Raw genomic sequence first — 26,241 nt, 5'->3', positions numbered from 1 at the left:
GCATGTCTAAGATGATCAAAATATGCTTCTTCCTATGAGACATAAATACATTAATTAATATGTACTCTGTGATTTTTATACACCCCACGTCTGCCTGCTTGGTGCTTCATGGCTCACGATGCAGTGTGGTTTGGGCATTATTACTCTTGAGGACTTGCTTATTAATACCATAAGTATGATTAGAAAAAAACAACATCAACAACAAAAAACATGAGATAATCAGCACTGCTATTTTGTACAGTAGTAGTATGATTATATTTTCACATATATGCCTTTTTAATGAGAATAAAGAGTAGAGAAGAGTCTTAAGTGCTGCTGTCTGATTTTACATTTGAAGACTATTTGTAATAATAAAAAGAACAATCTACTGAAACTGAGTTGAGAGCAGGTGGGGTGGTCCTGGTTAGTTTAGAGCCTTCTAGAGACATTACGATCCTAATTCATTACATCTGCGATGGGAGGTGCCCATCTGACATGCCAGTTTTCGCCTACCGCTTCTCTCCTCAACCACCTTAACTGGATGTCTGAATCACATTCTTACAGCTAAATGAATAATGCTGGTTACACGGCACTGTGTGTAAATCTATACCAGCGTCACATATATATAAGGTCATTCTAGTTTTAGTGAGTCAATCACAGTGAGTTATTCTCAGAATTTGCAGTCAGTGTTGTGTAGTGAAATGCCAAAAAAGACTGATGGGACACTTGAGAGATCTCCAGAAACATAAAATCAATATTTATATTGAACACACAGCCAATCTCAAAACCCACTTATTCGACCTCATTTTGCTGCCATTTCTGTATTCCTACTTTGAACTGATTCTCTGTGAACGCTCTTCATAAATGCGAGAACACGCAATAAAAATAAATAAATAAATATCTGCTGTATCACCTCTGGTCTGTAAACATGTAAACACACCATGATTGCATTTCTGAGCCGTTTGTGTTCACTAAAAAAAAACCCAATCCTTTGGGGATGATGAGAATCGGCTGTAGCAAGATTGGTTCATAAATCAGGAGTCTTTATTTAAACCCAAACGTTTCATTTCCATTCCTGAACCATGAAATGAAAGGTCACCCTAATCTGGTCTATTTCTGTTTTATAGAAACTGGAGGATAAATATTGGGAAGCAGGGAAATAAAGAGAAGTAATAATCATCCCCAGCTTGTATTAATGACACTAAAACATCGTTGTTGTATGCGAGCGTTCAGTTAAATTCATATTCTACCAACACATTACACTGACTGTAAACAAAACAAACAAAAGCATTAGAGATGTGTCACAGTTAACTGGTTAAAAAAAAATGATTATTTATAGACTGCATCTCGCAGGTCTAATGCTCACTGACAGAAAATTTAGTTTGGGGGAATTAAACAACATCTCACTTTGTTCTGAGTGCCCTGACATTCAGATGAATGGAGGATTACAATCAGACACAGAGAATCTCCTTCTTGCTTGGTTTTCTTTAAAAGTATCCAGAATTAAAACTGTAACACTTTTTATATATCTCAATATTGCAAACACAGTGTTCCCTCTGCAAAAGCTTTATAACCTTGCTGTTAAGTACCTATCTGGCCTCGTCCCACCCTGTACTCCATCCCAGTGTCTGAAGTCCTTGGACAACTGAGTGGTACCTACCATCCCTTAGAATTCTCCCCCTGCTTGGACCTACTGTCACTTTCAAAAGACTCCCACATTGCCACATTTTTTTATTCTAGGGCTATATCTTATGCCTCTCTTTCTATATGCCCAAAGTTTCTTGAGTCTCTCAAAAGTGGGTACATAAATGCAAATTTGCAGCACTGTCAGACTCAGTACGGAAGGGGATCACACAGGACAAAGGGAAGGGCTTTAGTGTGGTGATGGCTGAACCAGCTGGGGTGAGAGCAAACTTTAAACACAGAGGCTTTCCAAAAATCTATATTCATCATGAAATCTTTACTTACTCTGAAAAAGTCAAGCTTAATCTTATAGATCTACCTGCTAAGACTTCACCTCAGGCAACAGTGTAGACAAAGACAATGAGAAAAACATCACGTACAAGTACAAAGACTATGTAGAGAAGATGGGTGTGTTTTCCTTTTTGTTAATTCTTGTGGTTTACTGACACAAAAAACTTTAGAAAATTTGAATGTTTCAAAAGAATTCTAAGCAGGATTTGCAATTCCTGTAAAGAAGTGACGATAGTAATAAGATCAGTAAGATCCGTGTTTCAAATAATATTTTGTAGTCTGCTTGGAAACACTAGTTTGCTGTGAGAGTGTTCATGAGGAGTGCAAACAGGTTCAAATAGAGCCTAAAGATGGCAAAATTCTCTGTCTGCATGGCTCTTGTAACTTTAGCAGTTTTATGGACAACATAAATTCTGAATATGTTTTCAAGTAGCTGTTCAGTTTAGCTAGCTACCTGATACCGATGCCAGTGCTGAATTAGCATGCAGAATAAAAGAGGCACAGTTATTGAGTGAACACCATAGAGAAACATGGATGTAGCCAACACAACACTTTGAGCATTTTGCCCATTGCCAACCAGCAACTAGGAAAACACTGCAAAAACACACAAAACACGATGAGAGTTGAATAAAATACAACAGAAATAGAAAAAAATGCTGCAAGACTTAAAAAAATATATAAAAAATTAAAAATCATGTAACAAAACTGACGTTTTGTTTTTTGGGAGACAATATGTGACGGAACAGCTGCAAAGTGACAAGTAAACAGTAAATGGCTAATGGCAAAAATGCCTCTTCAACATGTGATGAAAACACATTAAATTACATTGTTTTCTTTCTTACAGCACTGATGAATCCTCTGTTTCTTTTAAGCTTGTTTCAGTGCTAGTTTACATGTTTTGGTTTCTGTTGCTTTTGTAGCTGGTCCGTCACATTGTCGTATCCCCAGAAACTCTTCTGTTGTGTTTTTTTCTATTTCTGTTGTGTTTTGTGTGCTTTTGCAGAAAGTTGCACCAAAGTTGCTTTCACCGTGTACATAAGGTAAGCACCTTTCTCAATTAAGAAATTGGGGTAGATGAGTGTTATCATTTTGATATTATAATTTATGGCTCAAACTTTTGCTAGGTAGCTCCAGTATTCTGCACATGTCCTCACTGAAAGGGGATCATTAAACTCAATAATGTTGCAGACTGTTCTGCCCACAAAGTCATGAAATGTTTCCATTAACACCACACAGAGATATTTCTGTCTGGACCAGGACAACTGAATGACAGATTGGCCAAATGACAGGCCAACTAGACATATCTAGAGCCATGGCATTAGCATGGTTACAAAAACATAATAAATAGATAAATCTAAGCACACGATGTATGTAGAAATTAAATTTTCATTAACACAGTCACACAATAAAACATACTTACACTATCCCCAAACCATAAGCATAATACAATTCTGAATAAATACATAATAGCCATAATTTATAAATTATAAACATAGTAAAGTTGTGGTAGTCATACTTACATTGTTGTGTTGATGATTGTTCTTGTGGGAAACTGCATAAAGATGGTACTCTATCTGATAACAGACGACTGTTTCCTAAATAAACTTTCTGTACACTGGGAATATATTGGAAACAAAATTATCAATAACATAACTACTTGAATGATTTTTTAAAAAAAACCCAGCATAACTAGCTTTAATCAGAAACCAGGCATCTGCAAATGAAACTCAGGAGGTGTTCATAAAAAACGAGATTCCGTATCTGTCCGAATAATCAGTATTAAAAGCTAATTACCAGAATGGTCTGAACACTGTTAAAAAAAGGAATGAAACTGAGAATGATATGTGCAGCTCAAAGCTAATGGGCAACTCAATATTTCTGTATGCAAGAAGCGGGCCTCGGATTCTACATGGTCGCATAATGGAGGGGGATTATGAAGAATACCTCCTGTCATCTGTGGACAGTATGATGAGCTGAGAGAGGATTGAAGGAGAGAGAGTGATGAAGAGAGGAGGGAGAAAGAGACAGAACTGGGCCAATTGTTTTGATGTGCTTAATTCTTTCTGGCTGTGTGTGTGTGTGTGTGTGTGTGTGTGTGTGTGTGTGTGTGTGTGTGTGTGTGTGTGTGTGTGTGTGTGTGTGTGTGCACGTGTGTGTATCTATGTGTTAACATAAACATGGGCGCATGTCTAAAGTTCAGGGTAGCTATACTCCATCACAGTTCAATGAAGCAGCGTTTTCAAGGAGCACCTTGCAGCAGCTTTACTGTCTGTATTTCCATCAGTATATAAATCCCTGTCAACATTTCTTGCAGTTCTTTAATAAATAACCAATCATCAATTAAATAATTGCTTTGGCGTTATCAAGCTCACTGCTTTTACTCGGGTCTGAAAAAGACCTTGCAAGACAAAGTGTCTGATGAGCAATCATACGTTTGAGGAAATGAACAAACATCTTATTTCCAAATAACTTTTATAATCTATACTGATAAGAAATCCAAAATGTTCAGCTGGGATGGAGACTTCTGTCACAGTCTTCTGCTCCTTGTCAGCCACCACAGTGTCTGGTTGGTTAGCCAGCATCTGGTTGTCCGTCTGGAATTTGAAGTTGTTGGTTATTTTCAACCACTTTTAGATATGTGTTCCATCAGGACTTTGGGGCTCCTACACAAATGTGGCTATATGCTATGCCATCCACCTGGCTAAGGCTTTCAGGGTTTGTTTTGTCTTACACTCTGTTACAGTGGACAGAGTGGACAGAGAGATAGCTGGACTATCTCATTTGGATCACCACATTGGGTTCTGGCTGCTGTGCTCGACGCCTGCTTCTGCGGATCTGGTGCTTAGGACTTGTTCTTGTGCTGTCGTGATCCGAGACTCTGTGCTATTCTTCAGGGTGGCCTTTTCTATCCTCTGGAAGAATATCTTGATGTCTGCCAGTATCTGCAGATGATGCATTCATGGAGGGGCTGGGTCTTCTATTATATTTTATCTTCCTCCTCCAGGTCATCTGTCTTCTGCTGCCTGAGGCAGTCATATAGCAGTTCTTCACAGAGGGACATTTTGATGTATTTTTCTTGTTTCGTTCTCAGTCGTGATTGTGACACACACTAATCCACATCCTCCCTCTTTTGATTGCACATAGACCCTCTTCGCATGGAACAGTGAGAAGTTTTCACTTCTTGACGTCAATCTATTACCTCTTATATGGCCAGCTTAATTAATGACTGATAGGACTTTTCATTTGCCCTTTCTTTGCTATCATATAGATGTTGGATGGATTAGTGTGTCAAATGTCTCATTGACTCCTGCCATATGGCTTGATGTCATCCATGTAGATGGCTGATGGTCACTTCACTTCTGCAATAAGGTGGATGACATGTATGGGGCATCAGTGATAGGGTTATTTATAGTCAATCAAGGCAGTGATTATGTTGATTCACCTATTAGCTGGTGCTTTGATCTCCTGGCGTTGCTTCCAGTGCCATTCTGAGATTCGGGCATGTGTCAGCTTATGTGCCTACTCAATTTACAGGAGATTAGCTGGAAGTTACCCTTGTGTGAATCCTCATCAGCATTGTTCTGCTCTGTGTTAGCAAGTCTGGGTGTGCCTATTCTTTGTAGCTCATACAATTGTTCTGCCAGGTGATCACAGATATCTGTTAGGTGTTTCGGCCAAAAGGAGTTGGATCGTACTTGGTCCAGGCAGTGGACCACCTTTGTGATCTTCTTATTCTTGGTAGCTACTGTATATATTAGCTCCATCCACCAAAGCCAATGGTATTGTATAATGTCTCTTTCTCCCAGATATCCTTGCATCACTACTTAGTGTCATTTATGGATGTTCAGTCTTTGTGCTGCTGTTCCCTTGGAGCTGGGAGTAGGCTCTTTATGACTCCTTGGACAACATTTGCAGACCATTTATACTCTGGTTCTGATGTATCTTTTCTGGCAGCCAAGCTATCAGTCTGGTAGTTTCAAGAGTCTTACTTATGGGGTTTTTTGCAACCTGGTGCACTTTTATTAGTCAACTAATAGCTTTCCAAGCTACGTACTTTTCACAACTGTAATTACTTTTCAGGATGAAGATGGATAAACAATCCCTCCTTTCCATCTATCTTTCATCCATCTGGCTTATCTAGGGAAGATTATAAAAGACTGTTAAGTAACATGGAATGTACCAAAACCTGAGAATCATTATCCTTGGAAAAACATTTCTGTATAAAGCCCTTTAAAAGAGGATATGCTGTTAATACCCTCCGTTTCCATGTAATTTGATATGCATGCAGGGATTGTGCAATGGATTGTTTTTAGCAAAACATAATTTAATCCTCTTTTGTATATTATTCAGATGATGAGAATTTATACATGTACATTTGACAGAAAGCTCATTTGCTATTTTTATCATTCTTACTTTCATTTAGATTTACTGTTTCTTTCCTTCCTGAATAAAACATCCTAAGGCTGGCAGAGTCTCCTGTGTGAGCATTTGTGGGTATAAGAACCTAGCTAGGTGTTTGAGGCACAAGTGATATGGTAATTAATTGACTCTAACCAGGATATTAAAGTGTTCTGACATAATGAGTGTTTATTTTTTTTAGTTTGGTTCTGTGCTGATACAGTAGGTCTTACAAAGAAATTAAAAAATGCTGGGTCTTAATGAGTCCTCTAAGTTTATAGCGTGATATTTCATTATAATATTGGACACATTTCTTAACCTTGAGACAGTATAATGTCCCAAGAATCCCCACTTAGCTTTCTTTTGGTGTAATTTGGCATGTACTTGTGACTGGGAAAAGCAAAAAGAAGAACAACCTTTGGCAATGTGTGTAATGCAATGTCCATTAGGAGATTGATTCTTAACCCAGAGTAAGAAGACTAGGGAGTGGCTGGGGATTGTTGGAAATGGTGGGGATTGTTGGAAGGGAGGGGAGGGAAGGATCATTAGAAAAAAAAATCCTTTTTTGTTTTCACATCAATACAAACTGCATTATCTCATGCGTGGTTCTCTCTCCTCTGCCCCAGGCATGCCCTCGTCCGCCGCTGAGACTAAACATCTGCTGTCACTTGTCAATCAAGTTCTGAGAGACAGTGACCTTGCGTGGCATTGTTAGAAATGATCTGAATTGAGCTTGCATTTTGAAGTCGCCTCTACTGCTGGTTTCCCCAGCGACTGGCTTGTAAAAAGGTGCCATGTCAAATAAAACTGGATTGATTGCCAATCAGATAAGTTAATTTATTGGCTCTGAGTCTGAGGGGTTGGGCCAGAGATGTCTAGTGTTTTTATATCCAGTTTTGCTACAGATTCATTGATGGCTTTTTCAAATTATGGCCCAAATCTTTTAAGATAATTTATATATATCTACTTTTACAAGTAAATTCATGACATTTCGTGTAGAAATGCAGTCAAATGCATGGATTGTTTCCATTCCATTCAGTGAAATAAAGGAAAAACTTTAATCAGACCTGCTCTTTTTCTAAAATTTCAAACATAAAGTCTGCCTTTGGAAGAGCAGGAGAGTATGTGTGTGTTGGCAGGGCTAGCTGTCTTACTCAATCTGTCCTAGCTCATGTTTCTGTCAGGGTTAGTGTAAGCCAGCAGTCGGCCATGTCAGACACTAAATGTCAGTTTCAGGGTACAGAGACACCCCCCCACCCCACCTCCCACTCAATTGTATATGTAAAGCTGAAGGAAGCAAAGAAGAATATGGAGATTACTATCATGTAAGTGAGTTTCAAAGAGGGAGATGAAGAAAAACACAGACTAGAGATGAGCAATTATACAGCAGGGAAGACTCCATTACAAAATATGCTGATTTGCTCTGTGTGTGTGTGTTGGGTGTGTGTGTGAGTGGGTGCATGTGACAGGAAGGTAGCACGTGGTGATGCTGCTCCTCTCGAGGAGACAGAGAACTGTCACAATCTGCACCTCCAGCACTCTCTGGTGTCTTTCTCCTACTCTGGCGCTGTGTCTCTGTTTCAGTGGGGCTCTGGTTTGTTTTTTTAGGGGGATGTTTTCTGTGAAATAACAAAATTGTAGCCTCGGTGAAGTGGCTGTTAAGACGTCCTTCTCCCACATTTTCCTCCGTCTTCCCCGCCAAGCTCATTCTTACACATCACAGCCTCTGCCTCCCCCTCCCCTCCCCTCCCTCAGTCTCTTTTGCTGTCTCTCGCTCCCCCCCCCTTCCTTTCTCTCTCTGTCATGAATGTCACCCCTACTGATGGTGGCTGCTGGAATTCACACACACATACTCTCACAACCACTCGCTGACTTTGGATGGGAGGAGGAGGGGGGAGGGGAGGAGGAAAGAGGGGGGTTTCGGTGAGGTCTGTGGGAAAGAGGCATGTCATTGGAGGCAGAAGAGGAGTCTCTGCCTGTCTGTGTCCATGTCTCTGCTCCGTTCCCGGCTTCATTCCGACAAAGACCGTCAGTGTCCCGCCTGCTGTGCTACCTCTGGATTTAAGTCAGCTGGATTACTGCTTGGACTCTCGGCTCATTATTCCACGCTGCCACATTTAAATGGGAGGCAAAGTTGGACCGCCATGGAATGCACGAATGGTGAAAAACAGTTTGGTTTTTCTTGCGCTTTTAAGAGCTTCCTAGCATTCAAAATGAGCCCATTTTTCTTCTTTAAAAGTGTTTTTATACGTAAATTAATTTGAGCTCTTTCTCTTCTGTATCGCCTGTTTAAAGTAGGTTAGTTATTTTGCAATATAACATTTTGTACTTGGCTGCCAGGCCACATTTTGATGTGAAAGATGAGTGGGGAAGCGGGATAGAATCATGTCTCGAGCGTAACCTTTTGGAAAAGTCTGTCTTTTTAAAGCTGGTCTCAAAGTTTTACATTGAAAATGTGACTGTATCACTTTAAAAAAAATTTTTTTTCCTGGGATCTGTTACTGTCAGATTTTTTTTTTTGGTCCATTACATTGGACTGCATGTGAACTTGCATCTTATCCAGTTCATCCCTCTCCAAGGGAACCCTCAAACTAAACTCTTCCCTGTTAACCCACTTAGACTCCCGATCTCCCCCGTGGGGTTTTCTTTATAACATTCGTCCTATTCTAGTGTACTGAGGAAAGCAAAAGCCAAACCAGCAAAGGGGGTACCAGGAAGGAAGTCACCCCCCTCCCAAAGGTGAGAGGGGGGGAAGATGGCAGCTCTTGCCAGCTCTCTCATTAGACAGAAACGGGCGGTCAAGGACGACCAAGCCAACCGACCGGTAGCCAGCAAGCGCAAGCCCTGTCCTAAGAGCAACAAGTCCCTGTGCCAGAAACAGATCCTTGTCCTGATCTCCAAAGTACGGCTATGCGGAGGTCGAAAAGGGCGAAATGACAAAAGACCAGGTGAGTCACTAATATCATTTCCATCTTGTTTCTCTGTTCACTCATATTTTGGGATATTGTACCAGAGGTGAGAGCTACACCTGTTATCTTAAAACTGGGCTAAAATTACTTTTCACACTTCATGTAAATGGAAAATTTACCTATGCACTAAAATGAGATAAGTCACTTTTATACAAAGTTTTCCAATTCAACTTTCAATCTGAAAGACACTCACATGGTTTTGTTATTAGTCCTTTTTCACATTGTTTGGTCCTCTTTTATTCCCTGTCCAAACAATGATGATCAACACTTCAACAAAATACCTTGTAGCTCCGTTCGCACTTGATCATTCACGCTTGTCACTGTAATGTTTGAGTTTTACATTAGCAGTTATTCTCAGTGCAGCCGCCTCCTGCATCCTCGGCTCTCCCAATGGTAGCCACAGCTTAAGGAAATTTTGCTGAACAAACATCATTCATAAAGAGGCCACATACCTTCATGGCTGATTGGAGAAGAAACTGTGAATTCAGAGTGAGAAAAGTGATGAAAAGTAAAAATTGATGAGCAGAGCTTAATGCTTGATGTGGACTTTCATTTCATTCTGAACGCCTTTGTTCGCATATGTCTATATTGCTTCAATGTGATCCTCATTGCCAAAAGGTTTATTTACTATATTTATCATAGTTCACACTATTTACTACATTTGGTTGTTTTAAGCCTCAGAGCTTCTTAAATTTTGCCGCTGGTATTGTTTGATAATAAGAATTAATTGTGCTGGATCAATACATTTAAGCCCCCATATCATTCAAAAGGAATAGCTTCCTGCTAGTCACACACACACACATTTTAGTGCAAAATCAATGACAAAATAAGCAGTTTTAATGCATTTGTATTTCTCAGACCCACACGTTTGTTTACTAGTTTAAGAGTTCTTTTTTTCAGTCCTCATTTATTTCTAATGAACAGTGAAGCTCACACCTAACCATTCACACTTGTCATTGTCATATCTGAGTTTCACATTAGCAGTCATTCTCAGCTCAGCCACCTCCTGCATCCTCACCTCTCCCAATGGTCGCCACGTCTCTCAAGTCTGCATAATAAAAATAAAACAAGTCAGACAAAACTCTGACATGAGTTTACATGCACATAACAGAGCTTTTGCATCTCCAGACATAATTATGCAGACCTGCACAAACAATAAATTGTCAAAATAGCTAAAAACCACTGCAATCCCAGTGCAGGCTTAATTCTGTCAGGTTGTCTGATATGCTTGGTCTTTGAAAGCAGAACTTCAGCTCTGAGTCTCTGAACAGAGATTCGTGTGATGTGATGTTAAGATTCCTTTCTTTCTTACCATTTTAAGGATGCAAAACAAAAGCTTTGTAGTATTAGTGCTCATAATATAGTACTCATTATATGATGGCTTGCTATTTTTTTAACATTTCGTACAAAGTAAGCGTCTTTGCTTTTCCTTGTTTACCTTTGTGTGTTTTAATTCAGGAGAAAAATCATGGTTTTTAAATTTATTTTCAAAGTACTTTTTTCTTCTTTGGTGTGACTGCCGCAATGAATTGATGACTTCGAAATGTTTAGGCTTATTGGTGCACAAATAGCGACGGTAGTATGCTAAAGAATATGTTGCTGAACAAACATCATTCTTAAAGAGGAAACATACCTTCACGGCTGATTGGAGAAGAAACCGTGAATTCAGAGTGTTTCCCCCACATGAGAATCAAAAGCGAAGAGCAGTGCTTCATGCTTGACGAGGACTTTCATTTCATTCTGCATCCCTTTGTTCACATATGTCTACATTGCTTCAACGGGATCCTCATTGCCAAAATATTGCTTTGCTGTATTTATCTTAGTTCACACTATTTACTGCATTTGGTCTGAGCATCTGAGTGTTTTACTCTTGGAGTTTCTTTAATTGTGTTGGTGGTATTGTTTGATGATAAGATTGTGCTGGCTTAATACATTTAAGCCCCCATATCATTAAAATGGGAATAACTTTCTGTCAGTCACATCCAATGCACTATTCAGAAAACACGTCTGTTTTGACAAGACATTGCTAAAATTTTCAGATTTAACAGATGTGACATAACAATGAAAAAAATATTGCATCCCTAAATTCCCCTCATTATGCATCTGTTCAGTGTAGCCTAAATGATTCCTGTTTTCTATGAAATGGGTTGTAAATTGTTTACATAATGAGTTGTCTGAGCTGCAGTGGCTTGTGATTTGATGTGGACATGAATAAACCGGCTATGACCACATATAGTACAGTTAATCGTGTTTTCAGGGAAAATCACCAGATATCCCATCTGCTGTTTGAGCTTTAAGCTTTGTGTGACATTCAGTGTTGGGGTCGTCATACAAAAATAATGCACATAATTATGAGTTAAAAATGTAAACCTGAGAGTACAGAGCCATACAAATCCCTATGCTAATGAAGGCACACACATTTTCTTTTAGTGTTTAAGTATAAACACAGAACCAGCAGAAAAGTTGGTGAAAAACAGCCCAAAGAATACTTCTACAGTGACAGGTATGGGTAAAAATGGATGCTACATAGCAACAACGCTTATTACTGCTTTTGTTACCTGTTGACAATCAAGCTAGCTTTGTGTTAGCATGCTGTCTTTGTATGTGGTGTGATAAACTGCAATGATAAGCTGTTTCTGGCCTGCACACTCACATTCTAGTATTTTTTGCCATAAAAAGGAAAGTTATTTCCAAATCTTCACTCCTCAAAAGTTAGACTGTTAAAATGTATTTGCCTCTTCTCTTCACATGACCTGTCATCTGTCAGAAGTCACCTCCATAAGGGCACAGGAAAAAAAGATAATTAAAGAACTTATATAACCCAAGTAATAACAGTTGCTTGAACAGTAGCAATGTTAATACAGTTAGTACTGTAATGAGGTAATATTAAAGATGTAATAGAAAAATGTAATGTGATGGAAAGCGTTACAATCCACCACCACTTTTGGTGGTTTGAGGGTTTTTTGACATAAAAAATTAAAACTCTCAGGAAGTAAAGCAGCTCATCTCCCCAATGAGAAGGTGAGCTGTTCGACCCCCGGCTCCTCTAATCTGCACATGATTCTTATCCTTGGGCAAGATACTGAACCCTGAGTTCCCCTGATGCATGCATTGTAGTCTGACTGATAAGTTAAAAATAGTACTTAAAATGCATGAACAGGGCTTGTAACAAGGAAGTGTTTTGAGTGCTCAAAATGAGTAGAAAAATCCCATATGAGCGCCATCGTCTGATCTCTGGTCTTTTTGTGCATTTACATTTAAACAATTAAAATGAATAAGAATGACAGGAGTGCTCAGAAATAAGGCCAACATAAAATGGCCACATGGTGGAAGCATCAAGATTTCACAAAGAGTTGATGAACAGATAAAATGAGAGTAACTCTTAATGGACCAGATGAAAGCACAGTGGAGGGTATTGGTATTGGTTGCTTCCTTTAAGGATGAGCTATTTGGACTGTCTACAATTCAAGCAAAGGGACATCAGAGAGTATATAGCATTTAAAGCAGAGAGAACAATAATGCGGGACAATGCTCCATCACATACATCTAAGTACTCTACTGCCTGATCACCCAGGAAAAGCCTTAAGTACAACCAGTTCTCCACCTTTTTAGGCTGGCCAGCGAGCTCACAGAGCAGAATAAGGACTACAGTTAACAGCCACAATTCGAAAGGTGAAGCCAGACTCCCAGTACGACCGCATGAAAGTCACTGGAGAGTTAGCTGAATAATTTCAGAGCCACAACAGCAAAGTGTCCACCCTGCCAGTAGGGAAGTAAAGATACTTAAACTTTAGATTGCTTCATTGGTAACATTCCCACTCATAGGCAAGGAAAGTAATATCTGCAAAAGTGTATGCAAATGGACTGGGGGGAGGGGAGATAACAGGCCTTTATATAGCATTGTGTGGAACATGGGGACATTGGAAGGATATGCAATGTAAATATCTTATATAAGTTCTATGGATTTAAAAAAAGGCTTAGAGATTGGAGATTAAACTTCCATTATATAACACAAGTGCATATCTTTTAAAAACATGTACATATAAAAGCCATTTGCACAAGTTAATACTCTGATGCCAGAAAATATAATTATATGTTTTCTCTCTCCACATGTAAATTCTCTTCCTGCTGTGTTTTTGAGCCGCGAATATTTTCAGTTGTCGTTTTAGCATCACACCAGCAGACACAAGCTAAATTTATTACTGCTACTGCCCACCACTTGTAAATGTGGCTGGCACAAATCACAGAAAGGATGATCATCTACCTGATTTTACCATGTAATCACCTTCCTCTGGGTGTCCTGCACAGTCCCTTACTGTACAGAAAACCCTTTCAAGTGGTTGCCCTGTCAGGAATCTATACTCCTGCCCTTCTTTCAGATCAGTTTGGCTCATTAATGTATAGCAATTAATCAATAATCTCCCTCTTGGTTTGTTCAAGGTTGAATCTGACTTGAAAAGTGAAAGGATATCAAACTCCCTGGCCCTGCAGATTAACTTTGGTACCTTTTTTCTAAGTTAAATCAAACAAGCACACAGACAACAGATCTGGAAAAAACAAGCACTAGCAGGTAGGTATAAAATGAGATACAGAAAAAAATTTGGATAAACCATATATCTTGATTTTGGTGGACGAAAAATGTTAGTAGGCTTCAGAGAGGTTTTACCACAAACATATTAATACGCATTAAAAATAGCAACACTATTAGCTGAGTCATTAGACACTAATGCATGCAAATATAGTGCAGACCTGGACATCTTGTAGCATTGAAAATGCTGTTTGGCATGGAGGTGCAGTAGTATGTTGTAGGTGTAAGCACTGGAGAAGCCAGTCAACAGTTGGAGCAGAAATGTAGGGCCTGGCTGGCAGGCAGCAGACCGGGTTACAAGGAGAGATCCAGCAGAGGATAGCATTAAGCTGACCCCAAGAGATCGAGGCTGCAAACTCGCTTACTCAACAACACCTGATCAGACAATGCAGTGTTAGGTAGCTTCTCATCAGAACTTTACTGACTGTGACAGGGGTCAGAGAGAGAGACAGAGAGAAAGAGACAGTGAAGCAGGGAAAGTCTGCAGAGGTAAACACAAGCTTAAAGAAAAGAGTAGAAGATATTACTAATGCTACAGAAAATTGTTTTTGGGGGTGGATGGTGATGACGGGGGTGGACTCAGATCCAAAGATCAAAAATGCAGAAGAGTAAGGAGAGATATCAGTGGAGAGATTAAAGGGGAGGCGGGTGGGACAGCAGAGAGCTGTGAATCAGACTGTCATAGCTGCAGCATGTGGAGAAGAAGATGAGATGGGAAACCATGGGGTTGGATATTAAGTGCCACTGCAAAACATTTCTTCAGTTATCCTCTTAATCTGTTTAGAGAGTAGTCAGTCATGGTTCGAAAGTTGAGCATTTTTCCTGAATTGGAATGAAGGTTTGCGGGCGTTGTAGTGGGTTAAAGGTGGTTTTCAGTGTGGTATGGGTTAAATGGTTGATCTTAGTGGTAACCACAGCAATTTATTTTATACATTATTTTCTCTCTCATTCACACTATTGATGTCAGACCATCCGTGAAAGGTGCTCACCTGCCATTGGGAGCAACTTTGACTTTAGCAACATGCCCTGGCTGTCAAACAAACCCTCAACCTGGCAATTAGAGGACAACCTGTTCCACCAGCTGAGCTCCAGCTGCCTGCTGCTGTTGAATAAGAATCCTGTCACTCGGACCAGGGATGGGAAACAAGGACTGATATAACTTGGTCTTGTGCCAGACTGGTCAGTACCAAGTGCCAAGACAAATGCTGTTGCTACAGTAATTCATTCTGACATGCAGAAGTTAGAAACTGCCTCCTCATAGTGAAGCTGATGGTTTCAAGTAATCTTGCCCTAGATTAGATTTACTTCCAGTAGGCTCTCTTCTTCTTCTTGTCCTTAGCGGGCGACCAGCGGCGGTGGTCTGCCACACAACCAGTACGCTGCTGTAGGTGCCGCAGGTTCTCTTGCTTGACCAACGATTATCTTCCACACTTTTCTAACTAAGGTGATGGTTCTTGCCTGCTCGAGGTCAAGTCGAAGGGCCTTCAAATAATCCTGGATTTGTTTCATCCATGTCTTCTTTGGTGCATTTCGATGCACCCTCCAATTGGTGGGGCGGGTCAACCAGAGTAGGCCATGGGGGTAGCGGCTCGGGTCCATTTGACAAATGTGGCCAAACCAACGGAGTCGGCGGCGCTGGATTAGGTCGCCGATCGTCAGTTGGCTGCCGCAGCTGGTGAGGATGGTGTCATTCGAATGACTCAGTAAGCTCACTTTACTACATGTGTTGAAATTGCAGGTAAAGACAAATCGAAATGGAATAAAAACAGCAAGCTCAGTAGAAAAAAAACAGCATCTTTATCTGAAGCTGTGCAGCAGGTTTGAGTGCACCTGCTATACCGGCACCTTCAGTGCATCCACCTGGCTCCCAGCTCTGATATTGATGGGATTTGCTAAAGTTAAAAAAAAGAAGAAGAAAAAATGCAACTGTCTCAACCTCAAGTCACAGAAACGTTAGCAATGGTCATCAAATTAAACCTGTAGTTATTAACTCTGGGCACCGTTTGCACTGGGGCTTTAGCACTTCTTTAAATGTTCCTAATTAGTTTTTGGACAAGCAGCAGCAATAGCTTCATCAGTGGAGAGCAGTCACACAATCAAGTCAAATCCCTTCTTAATTGCTAGTTGAGGGAAAACAGGGAGTGTTGGCAAGTTTATTTCAGATTCAACATTGTTACCATGTCAGTATTATGCATGTACACAAACTGCAAGATGTTTAAAAAACACTCAGAGGAAGTTTAAACTAGAATTTACTACGGGCTGTCCTGACATCACGAGGTAACAAATGCCTTACTTTCTTTAGTTATTAAAACTTTTACCTGCAAGAAGATTGCTGTACATCCAACCCAGAGGCATAGTACCAAAAACTATTCCCTCCTCATTACGAATTTGAGGTGAAAACATCATGGGTGAGTGTCACAATTTATCTAGGTTATAGCTTATTTTGTGCAAAACTTGTAGAATAACATTAATAGGTTTCATTGACTTAATGAGTTTCAACAAGACTGGCTACTGACAAGCAAGATCAATAACAGCACTCATTTCTAACTGCCCAGCTGTTACCAGATACATTATAAGTGTCCTGTTGCCCATTAAGTCTGGGGAAGAACAGAAAACTCAAGACTTACTTAAGACTGACCTCAAATGCCTGGTCGGACTTCTAATCCTATCTATTTTATTAGACAGCTATTGATTTAGATTTTAAAGACGAAATTAAAATTTTACAGTAGAAGATTGTTTGTTTTGCATCATTGAAGGAAAGTTGTAATAAGATTAGCATTCATCACAATTTGGCATATTTTTGAACAACATTTTGATGAGACAAACAGAAGATTAGTCGTTGGTTGCTGATGAGGTCATCCCACCAACGTCAGGAGATTTCCAGCACAAAAGAGCCCGCGGTATTCCACAGCCATCTAAACTATCTGGCACCAAATGGTGTGTCTTGAAAGAAAAAGTTTTAAGCTTTAATCTTTTGCAGTTTCTTATGTAAAGTAAAAACCACCAGAGATTAAGAGATATAGTTATTTTAATTTTGATTGTTTACCTAACTTTATATCTTTAAGTTGCCTATGTCTAACAAATAAAGTGAGTGGACATGACAGACTGATCTCTTTTACTTTAAAGTATTACTACAGCTAGAGTTTAGGAGTTGGCTTGTGGAAAAAGATGCTGCCTTAGAGAGCTTGTTGACAATGGCTTTAAATCTTATTCAAAGTGAGGCAGGAGGAAGGATGTGTGTACAAAAAATGCCTCTTTTTCTTCCTGTCCTACTGAAGATGCCACCTTAACCTCCCACACATGCCTGCTAAATTGAATCTGTGGGTGCTTTGATTAAAGCTGACAAGGGGAGATTGAATTTACCTCTAACAAGAGAAAAACTGAGAATAGAGGACACCTACTGTAAAGAGGTAATGATGAGAAGACAAGTGGAGGGAAATTTGGAGAGTGTAAGAGGAAGGCGATCATAAATGGAAGACAACCATGGGATACTGTGATGGGAAACCAAAAAATATATATTTTAGGGACATAAAAAGAGACCTATTACAAATTACATACTTTGCCTCATATATATTGTTAAACTAGTATATTCCAGTCGCTTCAGACTGCTCTTTTTTTTTCTATTATTGGCTCTACAATGTCACGGAGAGCAGATATCCCTGGTCATCTCAGGCACACGGCATGAGCTGTGAGTGAAGAAGCCCTCAGTCCCATGGTGTCAAACCCTTGAGTTTATAAGAGACAGCAAATGAGAAGAAAGTTGGCTTATGGCTCAATGACTGATTGCTAGTAGTTATATGGTAAATGGCCTGTATTTGTATAGCGCTTTTTACTAGTCCCCCCTAGGGACCCCAAAGCGCTTTACACACCCAGTCATCCACCCATTCACACACTGGTGGAGGCAAGCTACAGTTGTAGCCACAGCTGCCCTGGGGCAGACGGACAGAAGCGAGGCTGCCATATCGCGTCATCGGCCCTTCTGGCCAACACCAGTAGGCGGTAGGTGAAGTGTCCAAGGACACAACGACCGAGACTGTCCGAGCTGGGGCTCGAACCGGCAACCTTCCAATTACAAGGCGAACGCCCAACTCTTGAGCCACGATCGCCCCATATAGGGACCAAATGGTTGCCCAGTGGTTGAGCTTGCAATACCATCAGAATCTGGACAGCAACTTTCGATCACAAGGCAATTGTTATGGTCACCTGGTGGGAGGCAACCTGTCTCCAAATAATGGTGGCCCATCTTAGGCTGACGATCATCACTATCACACAGGTTGGTGAAAGTCTGCAAAGAGCTGCAGTCTAATTTATAAGCGCAGACAGATTACCAACACGTTGCAATCAATCTGAGTCAGTCTGTGGCGATATGCGCAACTCGTCTTGGCACTTCTCTTTACAATAGGAGACTGGACTCAGCTGGTTGCCAGTTTTCTGGATATGTTCCCATATAAAACCAAGGTTGTCCAGCACCTATATAATTTTGCAGTTAAACTGCCATCTTTTTTCTTTTCTCCAACAATTGTTTTACCTATTGTGATTAAAGAGAGAGGGAAGTAGCTAAAAGGACTTGTTTCAGACAGATGATGAACTAAGGGACTGCACCAAGGCCCAATGTAAGATATCCATCCATCCATTTACTATCACTTATCTGGGCTCGGGTCATGAGGGCACCAGTCCAAGCAGAAAAGCTAAGAGATAGGACCAATGAAATGATAATGAGGTCTTTAACCTAAAATAGGTATTATTTCAATTATTCTGTGATAACAGAATTACTCGCAATGGAATATATATACAATATGCTCTCCTAGTATTTTGTCCATGTTAATGTGCAATATAAATATGTTTATTTATTTAAATATGGTACAGAAATGTCACAAGTCTGCCATTTCTGATACCTTACATGTTGATTAAGCATCAATACTTAAAAATGTGAATAGAGACTGAGGAGAAGCTTCTTCCCGCAGGCGATACGGTTTCTCAATCACACCACCACATAATACTGACCCAGACATATGGTTCTTACACACACACTGGACATTCTGGACTTTGTTTACACTAATTCGATTAGATGCGTGGTCATCTAATCAAATCACTTCATCACTAAATCACCTAAAGCATATTTACACTGCACAAGACACTTACAAATGTGGATTGCACAACACTGGACATTATATTTCTTCATTTCCATTTAATACTTGTACAGCTGCTGTTATTGTATATATATATTTATATTTCTTCATACATTCTTATATATTTCTATGCTGTGTATTTGTGTATTGTGTATTTTGTTGTACAGTTATTTTATTTTCAACTTTAATTTATATATTTTATCTTATTCTTCCCAGTTAAATTTACCCTGCATTCTAATTTGTTGTTGTACAGTTATTTCATTTTTAACTTTAATTTTTATATTTTATTGTATTCCATCCTAGTTAAATTCACCCTTTTTAATTTTCATATTTATTTCCTATCTTATTCATAGCCTTTTTTTTTTCTTTAGGTCACGAGCAGTTGTGTAAGCATTTCACTGCATATCGTACTGTGTATGACTGTGTATGTGACAAATAAAATTTGAATTTGAATTTATTTGAATATATGCAAATTATTCCACTGGAAATGTTTGTGGCTGTTTCCTTGTTTGTATATTCTGTCTGGGTCTTTTCTATTTCCTATTTAAATGCTATATGTGTGGCAGCGTCTGCTAAAGTTAATCTCAGCCAAAGCTTGGCAGAAAATCTACAATGGGTGAGAAGCTGCCTTTAAGCATCTCTATGCATGACTTTCCTCTGCTGTGCGGGGACCTCATCATATAAGTGGTTCAGTAAAGAAAAACACTGCAAACCACACCTTTAATGTGTAAATCCTTTCCTGGCCCCAATCACACTGTTTAGCGCAGTCGCATGTTCGCTGGCGTGATCATCACACATTCTGACAGAGGTCTGGACCCCTGTGGGAGTTCAGAGGATGTTTGTCTTTGTTTGTTCTGCATATATCAAGTGCCTATTTGTGTCCTTGCTGGTGGGTCCATTGGAGAAAAAAGGATAGGTGAGGCGTGAGCTTGAGCACTTCTCCACTTGTGTCTGTGTGTGTTTAACGTTTCAACCTGAAGAAACTTGCAGCATGGGGTTTGCCCCACATTACTCTGAATCCCCTGAGCTGAGCATGTTGTTAACTGTCACTGATACGTTTCTGTCATAATGCTAATGAAGCACATATGTGAATATTGAATGTGTGTCAGGGAAGCGGTGTGAGTCCTATTTGCTCGTGCTCGTGTGTGACATGCTCTTGTCAGTGCCATTAATAACAAGCAATAACTGTGCCTCACTTATGTGAATCGCTGCCATTGTCACAGGAAATGATTTATGAAGCCTTGAATTCAAATTAAGAGGCCACTCTTGAACTCGTTGCTGATTAGATACACCTCATTCGTTCCTATTCTTTCTTTAACCTCGCCCCGTCCTCCTATCCCTCTTCTACAACATCCCTTCCGGTGCGTCTTCCCATGTCTCCTCTCCCTCCCCGTTATTCTTGTCGCATCTTTTTGCAGCTCCATCACTCCATCATTGCCCTTTTTTGTGTCGCACTTGCTGTCCTTATCTCTTTTATTTCTGGACATACACAGAGCATTCCTCACTCTTGTTAAAGTTGTTAGCTGGGTACCATGACTTCAGGCTTCCAATTCTCCTTTCCTTCCCTTCCCTCTCCCTCCTCTCTTTCCACAAGGTTGATAATTACTAGCAGCACTGTACTGTAGACCTGGCCCAGTTTAGAAAACGAGAAACTGTATTCTCCTTTTATTACATGCAGAATCAAACACACATGTGGGAGGCCGACTCGTTCTTTTTTGTGTAAAATACAGTAGAGTACATGCATGCAAAAACACAGAGTGGAGTATTTTCACAGAAAAAGGTGAGAGCGAATCGGGGACTCCTGCAAATATAAGCCAAGGAAAACCCCCGTTGTTCGATTGGGTCAAAGCAGAGGAAAATGCCCTTGGCTGCTCAGTCATGCAGGCCCCCAGTAATTACCTCCAACCTTATCGAGAGGAGCTCGCCTTTGGGGAGATCAGCCAGCAACATACTGAGCTCAAATCAAGCCAGATAAATACATTAGTGTAATGATAACCAACACTGAGCCATACACTACGCTGATTAGAGATAAATCTCAACCGCTGCTTATTTTTCAGAGCAATTGCATAGCAGCGAAGGGTTTAAGTGTCCTTGATGACAGCCGGGATGTATGAAGTGATTACCTTGGGTTCTTATGTGTATTGACCTCATTTATACAGAGACCCACATAATTGCTGTGTGTATGGTTGAACTGGAGGGCTAGGCTCCATTCTCCCCCGTGCGATGCTCAAAATGATTATCGATGTGGAATGCAAATTGATGAGGGGCGTCCCGGTGTAAACCTAGCAGCGGCTTCTGCTGGGATTAGAGGAAAAGTCAATTTAATAAACAAATTGCTCTCAACAACTTACCTAACTTAATAATGTCTCCGTCTCGCCGTTTGAAAACTGCGTTATACTTTGTGCAGCAAACGTGGGACTTGTGTTGTGTCACATTTATGCAGCGTCTTTGAAATCCACATCTCTTAAGGGGAGACTCGCTACACACTTTCCTTTCTGCTTGTCATATTTCCTCTCATGTGTGGAGAGGTCACTTGAAAATGGGCCGGCTGATGAGTCAACATGTTGTCGGGTGAGCTGACAACACCTGTGTTGATGTACATAAACAGACAAGGAGCTCTCTTTGACCCACACTCCACTGACCTGGATCAGCGAATGTTTCCTGTCACTCAAGCCCACACATGTCCCAGGAGTGATGAATGTAGTCTTACACACACACACACACACACACACAGACACACACACACACACACACACACACACACACACACACACACACACACACACACACACGTGCTTCCTCTCCATGGGAAATACCCTGGACGGTGGAAGCTGCACGTTGTGCTGCTGGCATATTTAGAGAAAATTCTGCAAGGCAGATGTAGGTGTGTTCACCCTGAAAGAATGCGTGCACTGCCTGCTGCTCGTGTAACTACAGAACAGGGTTGCAACTGACTCTGGATGAATCACAGCAGATAAACATGGTAGGATTAATGATGATCATGAGCTTTATATATATATATATTTTTTTTTAAATATGTGGTCACGTTTGAGTGCGGAAACACTGATTACCAAAAGCTTGTGTTCCATTTTCCAGCACACTTTCAATGTCATGCGTCTGGTCATGACCCAATGAAAAATACATTGTTCTTCTTTTCTACAAAAACAAGGCTGGTTTGATTAATGGCCTCAGTTTCAACCCCCCCAAAGGATTAACCGCCTCACGTTATTGTGTTAGATAATGTGTGCATAAATATATAAAGTTGAAACAATTGGCCAACTAGTGAATTTATAGAATTGCAGAGAGCCTGCAACCACTTTGATAAAAAGTTCAGTTTCTGAATCCAATTAAAGTAAGAAAACTGGATTTGCAAATATGTTTCAATAATTTCTCACAGTGTATATCACAGGCTGCAGCCCTTCATTACAGTTAATGGGACTGTAACTGCCCCCAAAACAGTAAACTGATCTTAAAGCACTCTTAGTAAAAGTCCTGCTTACTTAAGTAAAATTCCAAAAAGCTGACAGATAAAAGTAATTTTAAATATTAAAAAGGCATCTACAGAAAGTCCCCTGTCACTTTATAATACTGAGTAAGGCGTTATATCATTGGTAATGCTTACGCAACAATGTGTAAATGCCCTCTTACAGAAGCGTCTGGCTGAAGCGGAGCTAGTTTTAACTACTTTAGACACAGTTTGGAAATTTACTCTGCTGAAACAAGAGAAGGCCCTAACTAAAAAAGCTGCTCAAGCTAAAACCACACTGAATCTTTAACAGGACATAAAAGTAACAATTAACGAGCAACTAAAGCTGGGACTATAGCTGTGCACGGTGGGCCACATTCAGACCCCTTAAGAGGGCAGAAACCAGTGAAACTCCTCTTTATGTCAGTGTAAAGAACTTTAGCTAAAAATTTAATACCTGATATGTTTAAAAAAAATTTACTTCACTAACACACCTCAGTTTTTCAACATAATAACGAAAACTGTCAGCACGACTCTTTAGGCTTAATTAAGAAATAAAGGTGGAAAATTACATAAAAGATTCAATTGAATGTTATTATTTTTGTTTTTTTCTTACTGTAAATCCATTTGTTGAAAGCATACATTTCCATAATAGACAGTGAAAATAGAAACTTTGTGTTTATCTATTACGTACAGGGAGTGCAGAATTATTAGGCAAATGAGTATTTTGTCCACATCATCCTCTTCATGCATGTTGTCTTACTCCAAGCTGTATAGGCTCGAAAGCCTACTACCAATTAAGCAATTTAGGTGATGTGCATCTCTGTAATGAGAAGGGGTGTGGTCTAATGACATCAACACCCTATATCAGGTGTGCATAATTATTAGGCAATGTCCTTTCCTTTGGCAAAATGGGTCAAAAGAAGGACTTGACAGGCTCAGAAAAGTCAAAAATAGTGAGATATCTTGCAGAGGGATGCAGCAGTCTCAAAATTGCAAAGCTTCTGAAGCGTGATCATCGAACAATCAAGCGTTTCATTCAAAATAGTCAACAGGGTCGCAAGAAGCGTGTGGAAAAACCAAGGCGCAAAATAACTGCCCATGAACTGAGAAAAGTCAAGCGTGCAGCTGCCAAGATGCCACTTGCCACCAGTTTGGCCATATTTCAGAGCTGCAACATCACTGGAGTGCCCAAAAGCACAAGGTGTGCAATACTCAGAGACATGGCCAAGGTAAGAAAGGCTGAAAGACGACCACCACTGAACAAGACACACAAGCTGAAACGTCAAGACTGGGCCAAGAAATATCTCAAGACTGATTTTTCTAAGGTTTTATGGACTGATGAAATGAGAGTGAGTCTTGATGGGCCAGATGGATGGGCCCGTGGCTGGATTGGTAAAGGGCAGAGAGCTCCAGTCCGACTCAGACGCCAGCAAGGTGGAGGTGGAGTACTGGTTTGGGCTGGTATCATCAAAGATGAGCTTGTGGGGCCTTTTCGGGTTGAGGATGGAGTCAAGCTCAACTCCCAGTCCTACTGCCAGTTTCTGGAAGACACCTTCTTCAAGCAGTGGTACAGGAAGAAGTCTGCATCCTTCAAGAAAAACATGATTTACATGCAGGACAATGCTCCATCACACGCGTCCAAGTACTCCACAGCGTGGCTGGCAAGAAAGGGTATAAAAGAAGAAAAACTAATGACATGGCCTCCTTGTTCACCTGATCTGAACCCCATTGAGAACCTGTGGTCCATCATCAAATGTGAGATTTACAAGGAGGGAAAACAGTACACCTCTCTGAACAGTGTCTGGGAGGCTGTGGTTGCTGCTGCACGCAATGTTGATGGTGAACAGATCAAAACACTGACAGAATCCATGGATGGCAGGCTTTTGAGTGTCCTTGCAAAGAAAGGTGGCTATATTGGTCGCTGATTTGTTTTTGTTTTGTTTTTGAATGTCAGAAATGTATATTTGTGAATGTGGAGATGTTATATTGGTTTCACTGGTAAAAATAAGTAATTGAAATGGGTATATATTTGTTTTTTGTTAAGTTGCCTAATAATTATGCACAGTAATAGTCACCTGCACACACAGATATCCCTCTAAAATAGCTAAAACTAAAAACAAACTGAAAACTACTTCCAAAAACATTCAGCTTTGATATTAATGAGTTTTGTGGGTTCATTGTTGTTGTTCAATAATAACATTATTCCTCAAAAATACAACTTGCCTAATAATTCTGCACTCCCTGTATTTACTTTGTTGTTGTATGAATGGGCATGGTGGAGCTCTTTATCAGCAGGAGAAGCTGCAAAACTTATGAAAATACAATTAAAATCCATATTGGGCCAAATTGCCATCTTTGGTCCATCTGTGACCCCCTGGGCCTTATTTTTTTACACTCTGAGCTAGAATATTTGTTTTGAATACAGCTAAACAGAACTAAGAAACAGCGGAAATGACAACCCCAAGTTTTACTTTTGTACTTGTGTGCTTTCTATCACTCCATTATGCAGTACTTTGACTTAGAGGACCATAAAATGGTCACTGTTTTGTCCCCTGCAATAGATCAAATATGCTTTTACTGTTTGAGAGCAAGTATGCCCTGTTATGCCAAAATCAGTACACATGACCTTTGATCCAGTAGCTCTCCAAGTTATCATCTTCTCTGTTTACCCCTGTGGAGCAGAAGTAGATACTCAGTGTGCACACTAAGCATGCTCATGATACAAACACTGGCTTTTTGCTCATGTAAACAACTCTGTGTGCTTTGCTAATCCAGAGGTAGACTGCTGTCAGACTGTGTCACTATCTATCAGAATGCTCCTCCAGGACTTATAAAAGCAGGAGAAGTTGGCTTGCCTAATAATGTGCGCTTGCTATACTGTGGCATGTACACAAACTAGTTTAGGGGGTAAAGCACCATTTGTAACTTTAAAAAAATGAAGTCAGTTTAGTTAAGTCACTCAGTTTTCTGCAGATACAGATTCTGCTTATTTATTCATGTTATTGTTCTTCATTATATCGCAATATAAAGTCAGATGGCAAAAATGGCTGTTTATACACAACAGATAAATTAATAATAAATACATATATTTTTAATTTTTCTTCATTCCCATTGATTAACAAGTCTAGGAGGAGTTAGGGAACAGACACGTGTGCATATGATACAATCATTATAGTAAGATATTTATTTAGTTTAAGCCTTTAATCTAAATTGTTCTATTTAAATAAAACAAAAATCTCTCAGTAGTGATGCTGGACAATGGGCAGAAAATAAGATTTTCAGGTGTTTCTAGTTGACTCTTTAACAAAGTGTTAAATGTTCTTTACATTTACAACACAGCCAGCATATTTAAACAGGTCAACATAGATATTACTTTTAAAAAATGGCTAAAGAGAAGCTCACTCTTAGCTGAATGAATGAACAAATGTTTACTTTTGTCTTTTACATAACCTGTACTTCCCGAAATCAGACATATTACCCAACAACAACAGACCAAACATGACAGCATGTTTCCCACGTAAACATAAACAGAGACCTCCTAATAATGTTCCAGGAGATATTTTACTATGGTTTTCTAACCAAAGATGTAAATGCTGCATGAGCATATTTGACACAATCCATATATATAAAAGTCTATAATCCGCATGGAGTAATATGAAGAATTTGTCTAACATGTTACTGTTGTCCTCTTTACATGATTTAGAAAGATATATTTATAAAATGAAAAAAAAAACA

General features: G+C 39.8%; 1 protein-coding gene across 1 annotated transcript in view; it reads left to right on the top strand.

Moving 5' to 3' along the window:
- The first annotated feature begins 8,198 nt into the window (after positions 1–8,198).
- Positions 8,199–26,241, top strand: part of fgf11b (fibroblast growth factor 11b) — a 39,987-nt gene continuing 21,944 nt past the window's right edge. Inside the window, exon 1 of the mRNA XM_084941822.1 lies at positions 8,199–9,299. Coding sequence (XP_084797948.1) covers positions 9,107–9,299 — 193 coding nt within the window. The 5' untranslated portion in view covers positions 8,199–9,106. The remainder of the gene's footprint in view (positions 9,300–26,241) is intronic.

Source organism: Perissodus microlepis, chromosome 10 (genome assembly GCF_051167445.1).
Source record: "Perissodus microlepis isolate ML-2025 ecotype Zambia chromosome 10, ASM5116744v1, whole genome shotgun sequence".
In the NCBI taxonomy this organism is placed as follows: Eukaryota; Metazoa; Chordata; class Actinopteri; order Cichliformes; family Cichlidae; genus Perissodus; species Perissodus microlepis.
This window is presented reverse-complemented; position numbering and strand designations above follow the sequence as displayed.